Source organism: Sturnus vulgaris, chromosome 7 (genome assembly GCF_052056855.1).
Source record: "Sturnus vulgaris isolate bStuVul1 chromosome 7, bStuVul1.hap1, whole genome shotgun sequence".
In the NCBI taxonomy this organism is placed as follows: domain Eukaryota; kingdom Metazoa; phylum Chordata; class Aves; order Passeriformes; family Sturnidae; genus Sturnus; species Sturnus vulgaris.
Genome location: NC_142249.1, coordinates 34,450,503 through 34,467,393, shown reverse-complemented (window position 1 = coordinate 34,467,393; position 16,891 = coordinate 34,450,503). Strand labels below are relative to the sequence as shown.

The window sequence follows — 16,891 nt, the reverse complement described above, 5'->3', positions numbered from 1 at the left end:
CCCTCTTGAAAGAACAGATGCTTCAGAGATGCCTGAAGCTGGAGTCTCATGCAGTGAGAGGTTCCAAATCAGCAGTTTCTTTAGGAGACTTGTGCCATGGCTTCTGGCCGTAGTCTGTCCTCATTCTTCTTTGTTTCCTCTTGAACCAACTTTTTCTGCCCTGACTGCAGTTTTGTGCACCCCTCAGACACCCCAGGAATGCCTTGGTGTGTGGCACATTGTGTCTTGTTTTACCGGGAGGTTTCTCTAAAGTAAGAGTAACATTTAAGGACGTTATATACATACAAAATATTGCTTGTTCATTATCCGCCTGCGGTGTCACAATCTGCTCACAGAGCTTCCCAACTTCCATCCCCAAATCCTGGCTTTGTACCATCTCTGGGTTGGACCTGCAGACGGAGAATTTGTGTGTTCCTGGCAAGTCCTGCTCAGCAGTCTGGAGGGTGCAGATTCTTAGCCTGTACCACAACCAACCCCACTGAAAAGTTATTTGGGTGAAAGTCTAATTAGAGATGCATTTCCTCTGCTCCATGGGGAAGCGCGGAGCTCTTGTGGTACCTAACAAAGCGCGTTGATTTCGGATAGCCCGTGTGCCCTGGAGGGGCCGTGAGGCTGGTGCCTGTGCCTCGTACCTGTGTTACATAAGCACGCCCGAATCCCCGTACCGCAGTGGGCTGGAGGCGCTTTGGAACGGAGGGAAGAGGCGGAACAGGGAAGGTAGAAAGGAAAAAAACCCCGTGGAGCACGAATGAAAGAGCAGCCAGCATAAACTTTCCGCTGCAGTCTTACTCATCTGGGCTGAGAGCACTACGGGGCTCGGCTTTCACAGAGCGGGGCTGATCTCGTCCAGCTCCCCAGCCCCTGGGGCGAGGGCGGCGCGACCGGCCGGGCTGCAGGCGGCGGCGTTCGGTGCCGCCGGGTGCCGGTCCAGTGCCGGTCCAGTGCCGGTCCAGTGCCGGTCCAGTGCCGGTCCAGTGCCGGTCCGGCGGGCGGGGCGGTGCCGGGCGGGGCGGAGCGGGCGGGCGGAGCTGCCGGGGTGCGGAGCAGCGCAGCCGGAGCCGCAGCCGGAGCCCCCCGGCCGCTCCGAGGCGCCGGGAGGGACCCGCGGGAGCCCCGACCTCGCCCGGCGCCGCCGGCAACATGAACCAGACGGCGACCGTGTCCCACCACGTCCACTGCCACTCCACCCGGGCCGTCAAGGTAGGGCGGGCGGCAGCGGGGCTCCCCGGCCGCCCCGCGCCCTCTCGCTGCCGCCGGACCGAGCCGGGCGGGGGGAAGTTCGGCGGAGCTCGGGGAGACGCGAGGGACAGCTCGGGATAGCGGCACCTCCCAGCGAGCCCTGCCCTGCTTTGGTCCGTGCCCAAAGTTCGCCCCGAGCCGGCGGCGGCTCGGCACGGAGCTGCCGGTGCCTCCCGGAGCGCTGCTCCGCGGTGCCGGCACGGCAAAGGCTCTGCTCGGGGCAGGCGGTGTGAAATTGACTTGTGAGACGGGATTTTGGGAATGCGTGGTTGGAACGGTCCGGGACAGCACGAGGCGGTGTGCTTGCTGCTGGCCGCGGTGTCCTCAGTGCGGGAGAGTTGGGTGGGAGCTGTGGGGGCGCCGGGGGTGATCATGCTGGGGGAAGAGCCGAGGGAATAGCGGGCTCTGTCCTCGACTGCCTTCTTGCCCAGCCTCTGACACCATCCCGCCTTTGCATTGATTGAAAACTCCTTTCTAGCTGAGTTACTGCACTCGGGTGATAAAATGAAATCTCTAACCAGATTGGTATTCAGTAGCAAGTACCTCTGCAGAAATAAGTGTTTTTTCTTTTTTTTTTCCTGAAATGAAATAAAAACGTGGTCAGCGACAATATTTGATTAGTGATTCTTAGTCCTGAAAAAACAACATGGAGAAATTTTACACTGGCTATTTTGTTTCATAAAATGATGTGAAAGCCTGAAGAGTTCATCAGTGCCTTTCTATGGGTGCCAGGCTGTGCTTGGGTTTGTGTGGGGTGAGGAAAGCTCCTGGGGCTTCACTCCTTGTGCTGCAAAGTTGAGGGGTCTGGGGTTTGTTTGTCTTCTCAGGAGGAGCAGCTGAACTTTGCATCGTGTTAGGAAAGTCTCAGTTGGGCTTTTTCCCGTTAGTGCTGGGAATAAAACTCATGAGTTAGAGCTGAGGCAGGAGGGGATTAAAGGTATAAATCTTCGATTAGCACTGTCATTTTTATACAGGCTGCATTAGGCTGTGCAGTGTGTGCTCAGTAATGCAGAATGCCTGCAGGCTCAGGGATGGGGAGGGGGTTACTGTGTCTCCAGTGAGCAGCTGTGTGAGGTGTAACTGTGTCCGTCACACCACAGAACAGCCCCTTAGTTTATGCCCAAGTGGGCAAGGTCATGGGAAGTGATGAATTACAACTGCCCTGGCCTGCTTCAAAGAGTCACCAAATATAATCTTAAATTGCTTAAAACAGTTTCATCCTCTCTAGGTCTGTCTCTGAAAGTACTAGAGAACAGAGAGCAGTGTGGTATTTGCTCTGGGAAGTATTCCCTTGTTATGTTGGAACAGCCTTGGAACAACCAGTGCTAATTTTTCGCTGCCAGAAACATTTATTAAATTCATTTGATTGGACTTCTGAGCCAAAACAACAACAACCACCAATATCAATATGCCATTAAAAAAAAAAAAAAAAAGAAAAGAAGAAAAAGAGCCAGAAGAGTCAATAGTCTTCAAAAAGAGAGAACATGAATCAGAGCCTTCTAGACATGAGTCCATTTTACAACCAACACAGTAATACTGATGCCATTAGAAAACTGTCTCATTTTTCTGCTCTTAATTCTGTATGTCAGGTGTAAAATGTGCTTTATAAATAGTTTTAAGTGCTTCAATGCTGAGCCAACGGATACTCCATGAGAAAGTATTTACGATTGTAGAGGAGCAGTAACTTCCCCATGGTAATGAGGACCCTGTATGGAAATTACTTCAAAAATACTTCATTAGTGACCAGACAAATATAAATTGCATTTTAAACATGACTTCCCAAGAAACAGTGTAAGTTCCAGCAGTTATGAAGAGTCAAGGAAAAAGATTACATGAAAACTTCACACCTATTGGAATGAGATCCCTAAAACCCATTCTTTTATTCCTCTGCTGTTTCTCCCCAACACACAAAGCTGCAGCATCTCAGTTCCTGTGTGTTAGTATCAATGTAATGTTACTTCTCAGTGGTTTTTGGATCAGCCACTCTCTGCTTTGTAATGCAGCATAAACTTCTGGATTCACAGAACAAGAAGTAGAATGATCCACTTGCCCCCTAAATTGAGTCCTGCAAACTTCATCTGTACCAGTTCCCTCTGAATCACTCTGGGGCAGGAGTGCCTGGATGGAGGGACACCCCTGGCCCTTTCTCACATCCTTCTTTGTTGAGGGATGGGTATGACTTTGTCCATCTGTGAACTGAGTGCACTGCATCCAAAGTAAGTTTGGTCACAGAGAAACAAATCGACAGAGGAAAATGAATATTGAGCAAGAAAAGCAGAAGGATACCAAATCCCTTGGATAAAATGAAAAATCTCCTATAAAAGCCTCTAAGAATTTTTATAGTTCGTTTTGAGATGATTACAAACCTCACCACCTTGCTGACACTACTCTGAACAATGATCTTTCGCTCTGAGATGTGCAACAAAAACTTTTAGGGTCTAGCTGGGAATGTCAAATACGTGCCTCATTTGTGTATGGTTACATGCTTGACTCCAGGATCACCCCCACGGCTATGAAATTGGTTTTATTCTTCACATTTTTGGCTCATCTTGTCAGCACAGCAAGCAAATTAGCTCTTCCAGGAGAATTACTGAGTTTTGTGCACTTTCATGTTGTGCTGATGGCCAAATAATTTTTCAACATTATTTTTCCTCTGACAGTGAAAAATTCTGTTTGCTTGCTCAGAGGAAAGAAAGGAAAAAAAGAAACCCACAACCCAGTAAACAGCAAATAATAATTATCTTAGTTAGCTAGGAAAACAAACCAAATACCTGTGTGAAATTTACAGAGACTGTGGAATAGAAAAGTTTATGTCTTGCTCTTAACACAATTGTGACTACAATTTGCACTCATAAATTAAAAAAAGAAATAAAGTGGAGTTAAACTAATATTTCTGTGGCTTTATACATTCTTTAATAATAAAATATTCTTTACCAGATTATGACTCTCTGCTGTTATCAACCTCATATTGATCTGACTGCTAGCTGGATCATGGAAGGAGTTACTAATTGGCATTTCAGAAGCACATAATTACTGTGTAATATAATATGTATGTTATAACCTTTTACTCTTCTTTCTTTCCTGCCTTCCTTTCACTTTTATTTATTCATTAGCTCTTAGATTGTAAACTATAAAAAGAAAGTGCAGATATGTCCTTAGCAAAAATTCTGCAGCAAGTTTCATCAGTGTCCAGAGACTGTATCAGCAATTTTTACATTTCAGGTTTATTGTAGTAGTGTTTTAGCACCTGCTCATTGATGAGTAGTGGTGTACTAATAGTTTTCTTATTTACAATTAGTTTGAGGAGCAAAGACTTTAAGGGGGTTTGTAGTGTTCCCTTTGGACTTGTATGTGTTTAGAGCAACTAATTTTTTTTTAAACCAAACCTGTGCCTTAGCAGGAAACATCTGCCCACTCCTGCAAACTGCAAACACATCTCCTACAGAGAGAGAGAGAGAGAGAGAGAGAGAGAGAGAGAGAGAGAGAGAGAGAGAGAGATTCATGTAGCTGTTCCTGGTCATAAAGGCTGCTTGGTCACACTTTTTGGGTTGAAACTTCAGGTAGTTGGATCTTTGAGTGCCTGCAGGATGTGTACACACCAGGTCTTGTGCAGATAGGAGAATCACTGCAATCTGCCAGCTGCTTAGGAAATAAATCCCTTAAAATGAGAGCAGCATTTCTGAAATCCATTACATCAAAAGCAAGTCACTAACAGATAATCTCAGTGAGTGTTCAATTATGAGCTAGCCAGAATACATAGTGAAGGCACAAGTGATACAGAGCTGTGCCATTGGCAGGAACACAGTCTATGACAGCATAATAATGTAAAAAAAGCCCAAAACCCAAACTCAAATAAGTGGTACATTTAAATGGAATAGGTTTGCATGGAATTTTGTTTAAGGCAATATGGAATTTGAGCAGTGTGCCAACATGTTTGTCTTGCTGTGTGAGGAGCTGCAGCTCTGGGGAAGTGCAGCGTGGTGGTGGCAGGAGGCAGCCTGGCCATGGGGACATGGCTCCCTGTCACCTTCAGGATGTGGCCAGCTCAAAATGCATGCTTAGAACAAAGTAAATATTTCTATTTTCCAAAGCACTGAGCAAATGTAAAATCTCCTGTGTTTATTCTGTTCTTGAGAGTCTGTCTGGAGGTGTATAGTGACCTGTTAGGGGACTCCAAAAATTATAGATTATAGCACTCATCAAAGAGACTGGCTTGGAGCATGATAGAAATACCTTAAATGTTGTTGCCTGAATGCATTTTTGTTGAGTGGAGTTGCTGTTGTGATTTATTTATATTTTGTAGACCAAAACCACATGCATGATGACACCTACATATGTGTGGGGAAGACAAGCTAGAGGTCTCTAGGTGGAAGTTTGAAGAACAAATCACAACTTTTTAATCTTCTCATTTCCATGTATTACCTTTCTGTATTTTTTCAGTTTCCTTGCCAACATCTGTATTACCAGAGAATAACTGGGGCTTTTTCCTATTAAAAACAGTCAGTCCTTCATCATAAAAAGAGGCAGGAAAGAGGAAGAAAACCAATTTGAAATGCTTATATTTTCTCCTTCCAGTCCATCAATAAAGAATTGCTCCATGTCAAAGGTAACATCAAGATTAGTGAACCAGTACTAGATAAAAACTAAAAGAGAGAGAGAAAGGGAAAGAGTTGCTATCAAATCCCCAGCTGATGCTGTAAGGAGCAGCACAGTGTCTCCATAGGTCTGGTGCTCAGGCCCAGTGTGTCCCAGCAGCAATTGCCCAGCGTTCCATATGGAAGTGGAAGGGGTCTTTCCTTGCAGGGGAGCTCAGTCCCGTTGCCTGCTGTGACCTTGCTGGTGGGGTATGTTTGCTGGCACTTCCTTGCCTACAAATTGTCAATATGCTTTCAAAGCTTTCCACTCTTAATTCCCTGCTCTTTTCATAAAAGCAATTAGCAAAAAGTGCAAATACTTTTATATGCATGAATATATACTGATTTGTGGTATAGGTTTGATATATATATAATATAAATGTCAACCCCCCCACCCCCATGTATTCTAATGCATAGGAAATTCATGGCTTTCAGTGTAATGCTGACCATAGGAATTTAGAAGGCAGTCACTTTAATAAACACAAAGATACATGAACATTGTGGTAAATTATAATTAATAATGGGTTAGTACTTTCCTGGATTGTAATCACATAAAAATTTTCCTACTGCCCATCATTACTTTAAGGAATAGGGCATTAAGTTTGATTCTCTTTGAAGCCACTTAAGATACGAGTCTGTGAGTGTTACATAACACTTTCCTGAGCAGATACCACATCATGAGGAATTTAATTTTTTTTTTAATCCAAAACTGTTTTAGTAACCATGTGTTAAGAAAATTTTTTGCTTATTTTGTTCAGTATTTCATTCTTAAAATTAGTGTAGTAAGACCGGCGTGCAGTCTAACACCTGAGCATTGCTTTGGAATTTGCTTAGGACCTTTCCTGTTTAAAGATTTTTATCTGAGGTCCTCAAATTGAATTATAAATGTTAAGTTCCGCAGCATCCAGGTTTGTGACTGCACTGTGTTAATCATTTGACAGGTTTTTGGATCAGTGACTTTGACTTCTCACGTGCTGACAACACCCAGTGTTACTGGCAGCATGTGCCAGAAGCAAAGCAAAATTAACTTCTGTGATTCTTAAAAATGAGGCACCTGTTGTGGCAGAATGCCTTGGGGGCTTTTTGTTTCAAAGAGAGAGAATGAGACAGGCAGGTTCCTTGCACTGTGAATGGAACCAAGAATGATTCACAGCAATATACGCCAACCCAAGGGACCCGAGGGAAGAGCACCTAGAATCAGAGTCATCAGCTTAATTAAAGACTCTCCACAGTCCTGAGCTGTGGAGCTAATGCAACTGCTGCAGATGAGGGCGTGATTTATTTCATTTTAAATTTAACCGGTGAAATAGTTTGAGTGAATTCTGCTTTGAAATGCTAATTTTGCATTTCAGTGCTGATGGCAGAGGCAGCTCCAGCGCCCAAGCTGAGTGGTGGGAGTGTGCTGTGGGTCTCATCCCCACATCAGGAGTGCCAGAGGGAGGGAGGATGCTGGGGCCTCCAGGGAAGCAGGATAATGTCCTAAGATGTTTAAAGTGTAGTGATACTGATGCTGGCCTTGAGTTGCTGACCTCTTCTCTGAGGATACATCAGAAAAATAATCCAGAGTTAGAGTTTAAAAAAGGAAACAAATGGAACTGGAGGCTGTTCAGTTTGAGTTTGTGTGTGACCTTACCGAGGGAAAAGGATGGGGAAGGTGAGCCCTGGGGAAGTTTTGCAGAAAGTTGAGAAGGAAGTAGAGATGGTATCTGAAGGACACCTTGAGGCAGTGGCAGCAGCTTGGCAGGAGGAGGCAGAGACAAGGGAGTTTCAGGGAGATGGAATTTGAGTGTGACTGGCTGCTAACAGCAGCTGGCAAGTCAAGAAAGATCAGAACGGGGTATTGTATTTTAGCTTCAGCTAAGAAGACGTTACTTGGGATATTGGCTTTGGATTAGATTACGTTGCCAGATCTGACCTGTCACACAGAAGTTGTTTCAGAAAGTCACAGCTCTAAGGAGAAACCAAGAGACAGAGATAATGTACTTTTTTGGAAAAGTGATAGAGATGAGGTTTGCAAAGTTGTCTCACTGTGGAACCCCTAGAAGCAAGGGAACACAGTGTCTGCCGGCTTCATGCTGGGGAAAAAACCTGTAGATATATATATATATTCGGAAGAGATATAAATGTGTATATTTGGAAAAGTTGGGCAATACGGGGAAAATGAAAAATATATACACAGGGTTTGTTATAATTAAGTCCACTGTTATGTGTAGTAACATAGAAAAGTAACCAAAGAAAAGCCAAAACCATGAGTTTGTTGGGAAAGTTATGATAATAATTATACAAACGTTTCCCCTTTAAGAAAAGGTTTGGGGAGCATACAAGGATAGTATTTTGGTAATCTTCATCCAAATTTAGCTACCTGTGCAATAATGGTTTAACACTGTGGGAGGCAATAACAGTACACGTGTTAAATTCTTCTTAAAAAAATTGAGTTGTTTTAAGCGTATTTTGTAATGTTTTAATTAATGTAGCTCATTAAAAAAAGAGAATATTTCAATACCAATAATAAGCCTATTGCTTCTTGTACAACATGAGTTACTTCTGCAAGTAATGGATGTCAGTTACAGTCCTTCAGTGACATTTCTGCATAAGAATTTCTAAGAATTTTCATGTTAGCACAATGGTGGTAAAATCAAAATTGAAGCTATTTGTGTAAAAACTATGCAGTTGTGCAGCAAGTTGCTAAGCACAAAAAAATTAATACTATTATATTAAAGGCTAACCCTTAGGTTTTATCCTCCTGCAGCTTGAGAAAGTCACAATATGCTAGTGCTTAATATCAAACTTGTCTTTAAGTTTATATCATTAAAAAGACGAACTTTGTCATCAAATGTGGCTGTTCTTGAAGGTGGTAATCATGTTCCTCCTGCTGCTGGGAGAGCACCGTGCCTGATCCCATCCTGACTGTCCTTTTCACCAGTGGTGCTTTGCCCAGGGAAAGTCCCTGGCTGGCAGCGTCCTGCGGCTGTTCCTCGGAGAGGAACCTCTGTAGATGCAGTAGGGAGAGAGTTTTACACCCCGTGGATACATGAGATGCAAACATTTTCAGTCCTGGCAAATCTGAGACCTGCTGAAGGTTTTTTGCACGGGGAGGGAGGGAGAAAGCTGGGGCAGATGCCTGTGCCTGGTGGTCACACTGGTGGCTGTGAATGCTCTGTTCATGCTCCTGCAGAAGGTGGAGGAGTTTCTCTGGGGCAGGGGATGATGCTGGAGCTTTTCCCTGAGATCTGCAGCACCGTGCAAGTCAATACACCAAAATCCATTAGCTTAAGGGGAGCTGATCTCTTGATGCCAGTGGTGAGGGCTGAGTCCCTCTGGGGACCCCATTTCCTCAGCCCCTGCCGCCTGGGTGAACGATCTGTCAGAGATCTGGAATGGTGTCTCTGTCTCTGAGTTTGCTCTTCACTACAACAATCAAGGGATGAAGAATATTTGTTTAAATACGTGCTTATTAGCCTTATTTATGTTTTTAAAATTGTGATTCAGCCGTGTAAAGGCAAGAGTCTATCCCTTGGCTTAGTTTTTCCCTGGGTATTATAGATGAATAGGAGGCTTACATTTTGAAATAAACTTTTTTTTCTGTTGTAAAATCAATTGCTTAGGCAGGAGAGTTCCTGACTTCCCAATTAAGCAATTTATCTAAAAGAAATCTTTTTTTCCCTTCCCTTCAGAGCATTAAACCCTTACTCAGCTTGAAAGCTGCATCAGTCTGCCAGTGTGGGATTAATGCCACGAACGTTGCTGCTCATATTTGCTGCAGAGATGACCTGCAGACATGACCATCATGTTAAAAAATAGCTTTTATAATTCCTTGTGCCTGATAACAGAGCCAAAATCTGCTTCTATTTCCCTGTATTTCTTCTTACTGGTTAGAGGAGGAGAGAAGGCACAAAATGTGGTGCCTGTCCCTGATGGCCCATCCATCCCTGCTGCCTCCCGAGGCTTGGGAAGTTTCTGGAATCACTTTCTGGCTGCAGTGGCTCTGGCTTTGCCATGTCCCTGTCTCCGTGGGTGCAACGGGAGCATCAGCACACAGAAATCCCTCCACGGGCTGTGTGTGAGCACTCACAGCCTGGCATCCCAAAACCTGCCCTAAGCCTGGTCCCACGGCACACCAGGGAGACTTTGGGCTTACTCTGGCTTTTTAGATAAATCTAAGGAAGGGAGGAGACTTTTTCTTTTCCTCTTAACCCGTTTGCCCATTGTCTGTAGAAATAAGTTTAAACATGTTCTGAGATTATCAGCGCAGCTCCTGAACACTGAAAGGAATCAACCCCTCAAAGCTTTTGAGCTTCCCCATCACTCACATTATGCCCATACAAGCAAATCCAGTGTGTGTGTGTGTGTGTGGCACTGAGCAGCACAATAGTGTGTTTATTCAATCTCTATCCTAACCTTGCTCCTCTGAGAGGTTGGAAGGAAATTGCTGTGCTTCTGCATTTTCTTGTGGGACCTATTAGTTTCTGCTGCTTGTAAGGATCCTTTCCCTAACTCTCCTGCTAATCCAAACCCAAAAAAGCGTTTTAGCAGTGCTGGAATGATTGACTAAAGGTTTTCTTGCTGTAATATATACACATATCAATGGTTTCTTAGTTGATCTTTTCTTTTTGTATAGGACACAATGTCCTATTGCTGGAGCTGAAAACTGGAAATTGGACTTTGGGGTAGACTCATGAGTTCTGTTTCCTCTGGTGGTAACTGTTCATCCAGGCAGACATTGTGCAACTGTTTCTGCTGAGCTTTTCCATGGAATGAAAGCTGGCTTTTTAAGTTACCCGTTTCTGTGAGGAGGTGGAAGGAAGCTTTGCAGGGCTTAGCAGGCTGACCCAGCTGCCCGAAGGTCAAGGTGACCTCAGCACTGCAGCGAGGGGGAGCTGAGGCGTCTCTCTCACTTTTCCTCCAAGGCTTTCTGCTTTCTTCTGGGCGTGAGTCCTTGTGGGCTGTTTGCCTGGAGAATCGCCAGCAAGTGAACCACTGTGGCAGAAGAAGAGATGGTGGCAGTCCCTGGGCAGCCTGGAGGGAGGTGGCTCTGGCTTAGCCCCTGTTCAGCCATCCCTGGGGCAGCAGCAGTTCTGGGGGGAAGAGAGGCAAAAAGAATATGGCAAAAGAAAAAGAAGAGGGAGAAAAGTTAATCCCCCAGAGCCACTCTGGTGGCCTCAGGAGACACACCTGTTGATGGCACATCATACATACCTTGCTCATGTGAGCATCTCTCTGGTTTGAGATGGTTTTTGCTTTCTGAGGTGACAGGGCTGTGCTCATACTAGAAAACTTTTGAAATAATATTTCACACAATATTATCTGGCTGCTGGGAGTAAATATAACCACGATTTGTCTGTTTAAAGACCCAGTATATACTACTCATGACTCTCTTTCCTAGTGATGATTTTTAAGCTGTGAATTCACTACATTTGCCTACAGTAAAACCTCAGCTGATATCCACGAGTCATTTTTTTGTATATTTTGCAAAAATGTATATTTATTGTATAGACTAGTCTGGAGTTTGAAAAATCTCAGTTTTATAATTCAACAGCTGTAATGTGTTTTCTGGGAACATTAATGTTTCTGAAACCTGATTATGCAAATATTTGCAGAGAGCAAACAAACATTCAGTGAACAAATTCATAAAATAATTAAGCAAAGATTTGTGGTTTTCTATTTTCATAGTATTTGTGCCTCTCTAAACATTTCCCAAACTCTGGATGCCTCTTTCCCCTCAGTGATTTAGAAGTCCCTGCTGACATTAATTGCATCCCAGGAGACGTCACCTTTACTGGAGAAACCCATCAAAAAGCAGATGCCATACAAAGAAAATTTTTGAGATATCTTTACAGATATTTTATAGATTCAAAGAACTTTACCAGACTCATCAGAATTATGACACTAAGCACTGTTCAAATTTGAGGATTCTTAAAGAATGAAGAAAAAGAATTTTAGGTGACCACTGTGCCCTTCGCTATTGGTGGGCAGCTGTGCTTTTCCATATCCAGTACTTAAATATCAAGTCATTGAGTTGATGGTTATGCTGTGAAAGAGATTTATTTCATGAGTTATAAGTAAAATTACATTATGTCAGAATTTTTGATTTTTAAGTTGTTTCTTGTCATACTGGCTGGAAATTCTTCAGGGTCACTGTAGCAATCCTGAGACAGGCAAGTTTTATTTGGATTGAGCTTCAGACACATGGAAGAGAGAGGCTCATTCCCTACCAGGCTTTGTGTTCCCAGCACAACAGCTCTGTCATTTTTGTACTGGATTGAGCAGCATAAAATAAATGCATTTATAGTCCCAGGCAGTGCTCAGAATGAATGTTGTGCATAAAATCGCTTGCTGAAGAAATTTGCCTGATGCTGCAAGAGAGATGGGCCAATAGAGAATTTGGGTCACTGTACCTAAGAAGATTCCTGTAATTAAACTGGTTGGCATTTTTACATTAAACAGTTGAAAAAGCTTTAAAGTTTCAATCTATCTCCTTTCCTCCTGAAACATATTGTTACAGCTTCAGATCCAAACCATTTAGAACCAAATGTTGATAAAGAAAAAGAGTCATCATTGCAGGATTTTTAAGACCTTATATCTCATATTGAGAAAGATGGATAAACATGTATTTTCTGTGTGTGTCACCCTTTGAGTATTCTAGCCTTACAAAATAAAGCTGGCATGGATTAGATGCCATGGAACTAAGAAAGAATGAGTTTGAATGAAAAAGAAATAATAACTGATACTCAAGATTTTTATGTTTTATTTTTAAACTGTAATCAAAAAATAGTGTGCACTCTCGTTTGGTGAGTGCTGCACACACTGCAGAAAAAGTGCAGTGCAAGATTTTGGAAAAGTGCCCACAACTGATACAGTGGGTTTTGGGAAGAATTTAATTTTTTATGGTTCGGTGTTTTTTAAAACATTAACAATTCTCAAGCTGCCTTCTTGCTTAGGTCAATTATTTTTTGAGGAGGGATGCAATGTGCTCATTTCTTTCCAGTATTTCTTCTATGTTGTTACTGCAAAGAAAGCAGACAGTAAAATATCTGAAAGCCCAAAGATCAGTCTTTAATGATTTCTCTGCATTTAGAGCATAGGAAACTCTATCATTACAGTTTAACACAAATTTTCTTTTCTATTTAATAACGGCTTTGAATGAAGACTTGTGTGATTGATCATGCAGACTTAAACAGTCAGCATTTATAGTTTAACTTCTTAAATTAAATTGTTGAATACCTAGAGGTATAGGCTATATAGAGTAGTATGTGATAATGTAAGAGTTCTCCAGATTAGTACTATGAATGTTTGACAAAGTTTCATAATGTCAAAGTTTAAATTATTGAATAGCTACAATTCTGCTGTGGAAAGTGCAATGTAGATCATGAGACATAAAAGGAAGCATGTTCCAGATGAAGTAGCTGAGTAAATATATCATCTAAGTGGTTGATAAAATAGCTAAATTACTGTAAACAAACAATAAAACATCTTAGAGGAAATATCCCAGAGAAATTGCTTATTGAAAGCTTAAAAAGCTAAATGCAAATTGTAAATATGTAAAGGCTGGAGGACAGTTTTTTGATACGAGCTGTAGGTTCTCGTGGCTGTCTCTCTAATACAGATGATATCCTTGAACAGTAATGATTGTTCCCTCTGAGTAAAGCATAGCAGATGAGAGTTGATATAAGATGGACCAAATCTATTTCTGCCATTAAATATTACAGAAATATTTCTGGGCATTGGAATATGAAAAATGTTCAGTAAAAGGAAAATGTTGAGACTGTATACATCATTAAACAATTATAAGCCATCTTAATGGATAAAAAATTATTCCCAAGGTATTTGTTTTATTAGTGAACTCTGTTCTGCAGAGCATCAATTCACTGCATACCACACAAACAACTTTTTTTGTTTTTTCTTCTTCATTATCTTTGATAATTTTAGTTTCCAAGAAAATACCCAGCATTCTGGAATTGATCATCGTCTACCCCTAAGGCTGAAGATGCCAAATATATGATTTTATGCCAAAAATATTTGTGGAAGCATCAAAGTTATTGTCTGCCAGTCAGTGGCCAGATGCCATCAGCAACAGAGGTAGCTGGGAGTTTTCAAGCTGGAGCCAAGGTGTGGTAAAAGTGTCCAGAGACATTTTAGAGCAGCCTTGCAACACTTTCTCATCTTAGGAGAAAGATGGGGACAGACTTTTTAGCTGGGCCTGTTGGAGTAATGAAAGGGGTAATTAAAATTTAAAGTGGGTAGATTTAAACTAAATATAAGGATATATTTTACCATGACAGTGGTGAAACACTGGAGCAGGTTGCACAGAGAGGTGGTAGAAGGCTCATCCCTGGAAACATTGGAGGTCAGATGGGATGGGGTCCTGAAAAACCTGATCTAGTTGGAACATATCCCTGCTCACTGCAGGGTGGTTGGACTAGATAAACTTTAAAGGTTCCTAACAACTCAAATTATTCCATGATTCTATGAAAAGGGAGGAAATTAGAAGTACTGTGAATCACAGCAGAGTTGTCAATAATATTCCCTCCCATCTACCAGGAGGCAGTCTGGAAGAGCTGGAAGGAATTGTGTTTTGTGCATACATTGCCCTGTGGTAACTTTTCCTCTTTACATTGTATTTTTCATCCTACTGCCTGTGGTCAACTCTGATGTCGATGAAAAGGTAGTGGTAATGAGCTGAGCTGATGAATCTTTCAGAGGAAAAGGGGAGAAAAAATAGATAAAATATTACAACTCTTTTCAGTAAGGGGGCTTACTTGAAAATGCTTAATTTCTGATTCTCAGTGTTTTCTCAAAATGACACTTAAAAAAAAAAAGATGATAAAAAGTTTGTAAGATAATAGAAGCTAGTAAGAGGTAATACTAAAATGACACTGATAACCCTTTTGAATTCAGTATTATTTTATGGGACTACTTTATTCGTTATGATTTATGGAGAATATGCCTGGCTATAAAAGCTAGATAATAGATGGCTTTTATCTTTTCAATAACAGACCTAGTCCCACAGTCATTATTTAATCAAAATTTCTTCTTTTCAGACATTTTCTTGCATCTGTTTTTCTGAGTCAGCTCTGTGATATTTAGGAATTTCCATAGGTGACAATTTACATTTTCAAAAAACACATCAAGAAGTGGTCATGTTCTTGCCTCATGCCAACATGAAAAATTAAGCACTATTAATTCCCTTCTATGATGGACATTGAGACTTAAATATCTTGCACAGACTGCTGAGGGCTTGGTGTTAGAAGTGCTGAGACCTTGAGAGTTCCTATCTCTTTTCAATACCCAGCTGAAATACAGTATTCAAGAGGAAAAGTATCAGTCCTGTTCCTTTTTAAGACAAAGTGGCAGAAGTTCTGTTGATTTTTAAGAGGACAGAGTCATTGGGTAGGTGACTCTTGATTTCTCTACAGGTCATCTGTAGGCTCTTGGACAAAGTGCAGAATTAGGGTGCTGTCATATTTGGGGTTTTGGGGTTTTTTTTTTGGGTTTTTTTTTTTTTTTTTTTGGTTTTTTTTTTCAGCCAGGAGGTATTTGTATTCGCTTTTCCTAAAGAGATAGAAGGATCTAAAATTTGGAGAAAACATATTATATAAATAAAGAATATTACTATGAAGAATATTTAATTATCTTTGCATTGTCAAAATAATGAACTGATGCAGTTTTGATTTTTATTGCTGTGTGAAGAACAGAGGAGGGGCACAAAAAGCTAATGAAAATCTTCCCTGTCCAAACACATTTGATTGATTTGCTTGTCATTCAGTGAGAAATGCCACAGAGCTGGGAAATCTGTCTGGCTCTGCTGAAGGAGTTTGAGTTATGTTTCTTAATAATGTAGCTTTATATTTAGTGGCGAGTTACAAAGATTTTTGCCCTTCTTTCCTGAAGGCAAGACATGATCCAAGATGAAAACTGGTGGTGTTGAGTGCAATCAACATGCATCAAATGATCTTATGAGGAAACTTGATTGTACAACTTTTTGAGGCAGACTCTAGGGCTTCTTGGATACATCATTTCTTTGTAGAACACTGAACATGCTGGAGGAATATACAGCATGTATAATGCATGCTGTAGCAGCGTGCTGATGAAATGTGGATGGAATCAAATAGTAAAACCAGAGTAATTGTTGAAATCTGCTGCAGGTCCTGGGTGTAATAGATAAATAACTACCAATAACCAGAGCAATAGCAGTTTCACTATGCACACTCTCAGAAGCAGTTTGTGTTTTCAAGGGAAGTTAAAGCATCTCTGGGTTTTCCTCAGGTTCATTAGCAGGGCTGCAGTGCAGGTGATCTTTGCATGGTGCAGCAGCCTCACAGGGCCATGCTGGGAATGGGAACACCCTGCACAGAGACATCTTTGCACCCTGGTGGACTCAGCTAATCCGACCTGAGTGGGAACATACAGAGTGTTCCACTGTCCCACCTGATTATTCTCTCAGCTGCTGGAATGGGATCATACCTGACCATGGGCTTGTACCCTCTCTTACTTGATTTAAAAACTGTTTTGAAATCATGATTGTGCTGGTAACGACTACAAGGACAGCAAGCTTAGGTGGCCTCTTTGCCATGGCTGGAAGCACATTAAATATACACAAAGTGCCAGGTGGCTTTGTGACTTAGTGTGATGATAGGAACTCCCACTGATTGTCTTCTCCTTAATCCTATTTCAGTAGGTGGCTCTTGGACAGGAAAGATTAGTAGCCTGCCAATGATTATGTGAATTTAATGCCTGCTTCTAAATGTTATTTAATTGCTGTGAGATTCACTTTAGGTTTCTGGTCCAATAAGATTTTAGTAAGTAGTGACCTAACAGACATACAGTAGTGCAACAGTCATTTGGATTAAGGTTTTGTTGGTTAAAAGAAGATGCTCTTTCTATAATTAAGTGTGGCTGTGAAGATGGAGGACCAGCACAGGCAAGGGAAGAGAGAAGATCTTGGTTCTGCAGATGTGCTGGTGGGGCAGCAGGATGTGTCAGACAGAGGGACAGGTGGACAGGGAGGTGTCTGAGGAGAA

The 16,891-nt window shown here is 42.0% G+C and overlaps 1 protein-coding gene across 1 annotated transcript in view; it reads left to right on the top strand.

Annotated features, from left to right (window-relative positions):
- The first annotated feature begins 1,030 nt into the window (after positions 1-1,030).
- DPP10 (dipeptidyl peptidase like 10) overlaps positions 1,031-16,891 on the top strand; it is a 428,896-nt gene continuing 413,035 nt past the window's right edge. Inside the window, exon 1 of the mRNA XM_014870838.2 lies at positions 1,031-1,200. Within this exon, the coding sequence (XP_014726324.2) occupies positions 1,141-1,200 (60 nt within the window). The 5' untranslated portion in view covers positions 1,031-1,140. The remainder of the gene's footprint in view (positions 1,201-16,891) is intronic.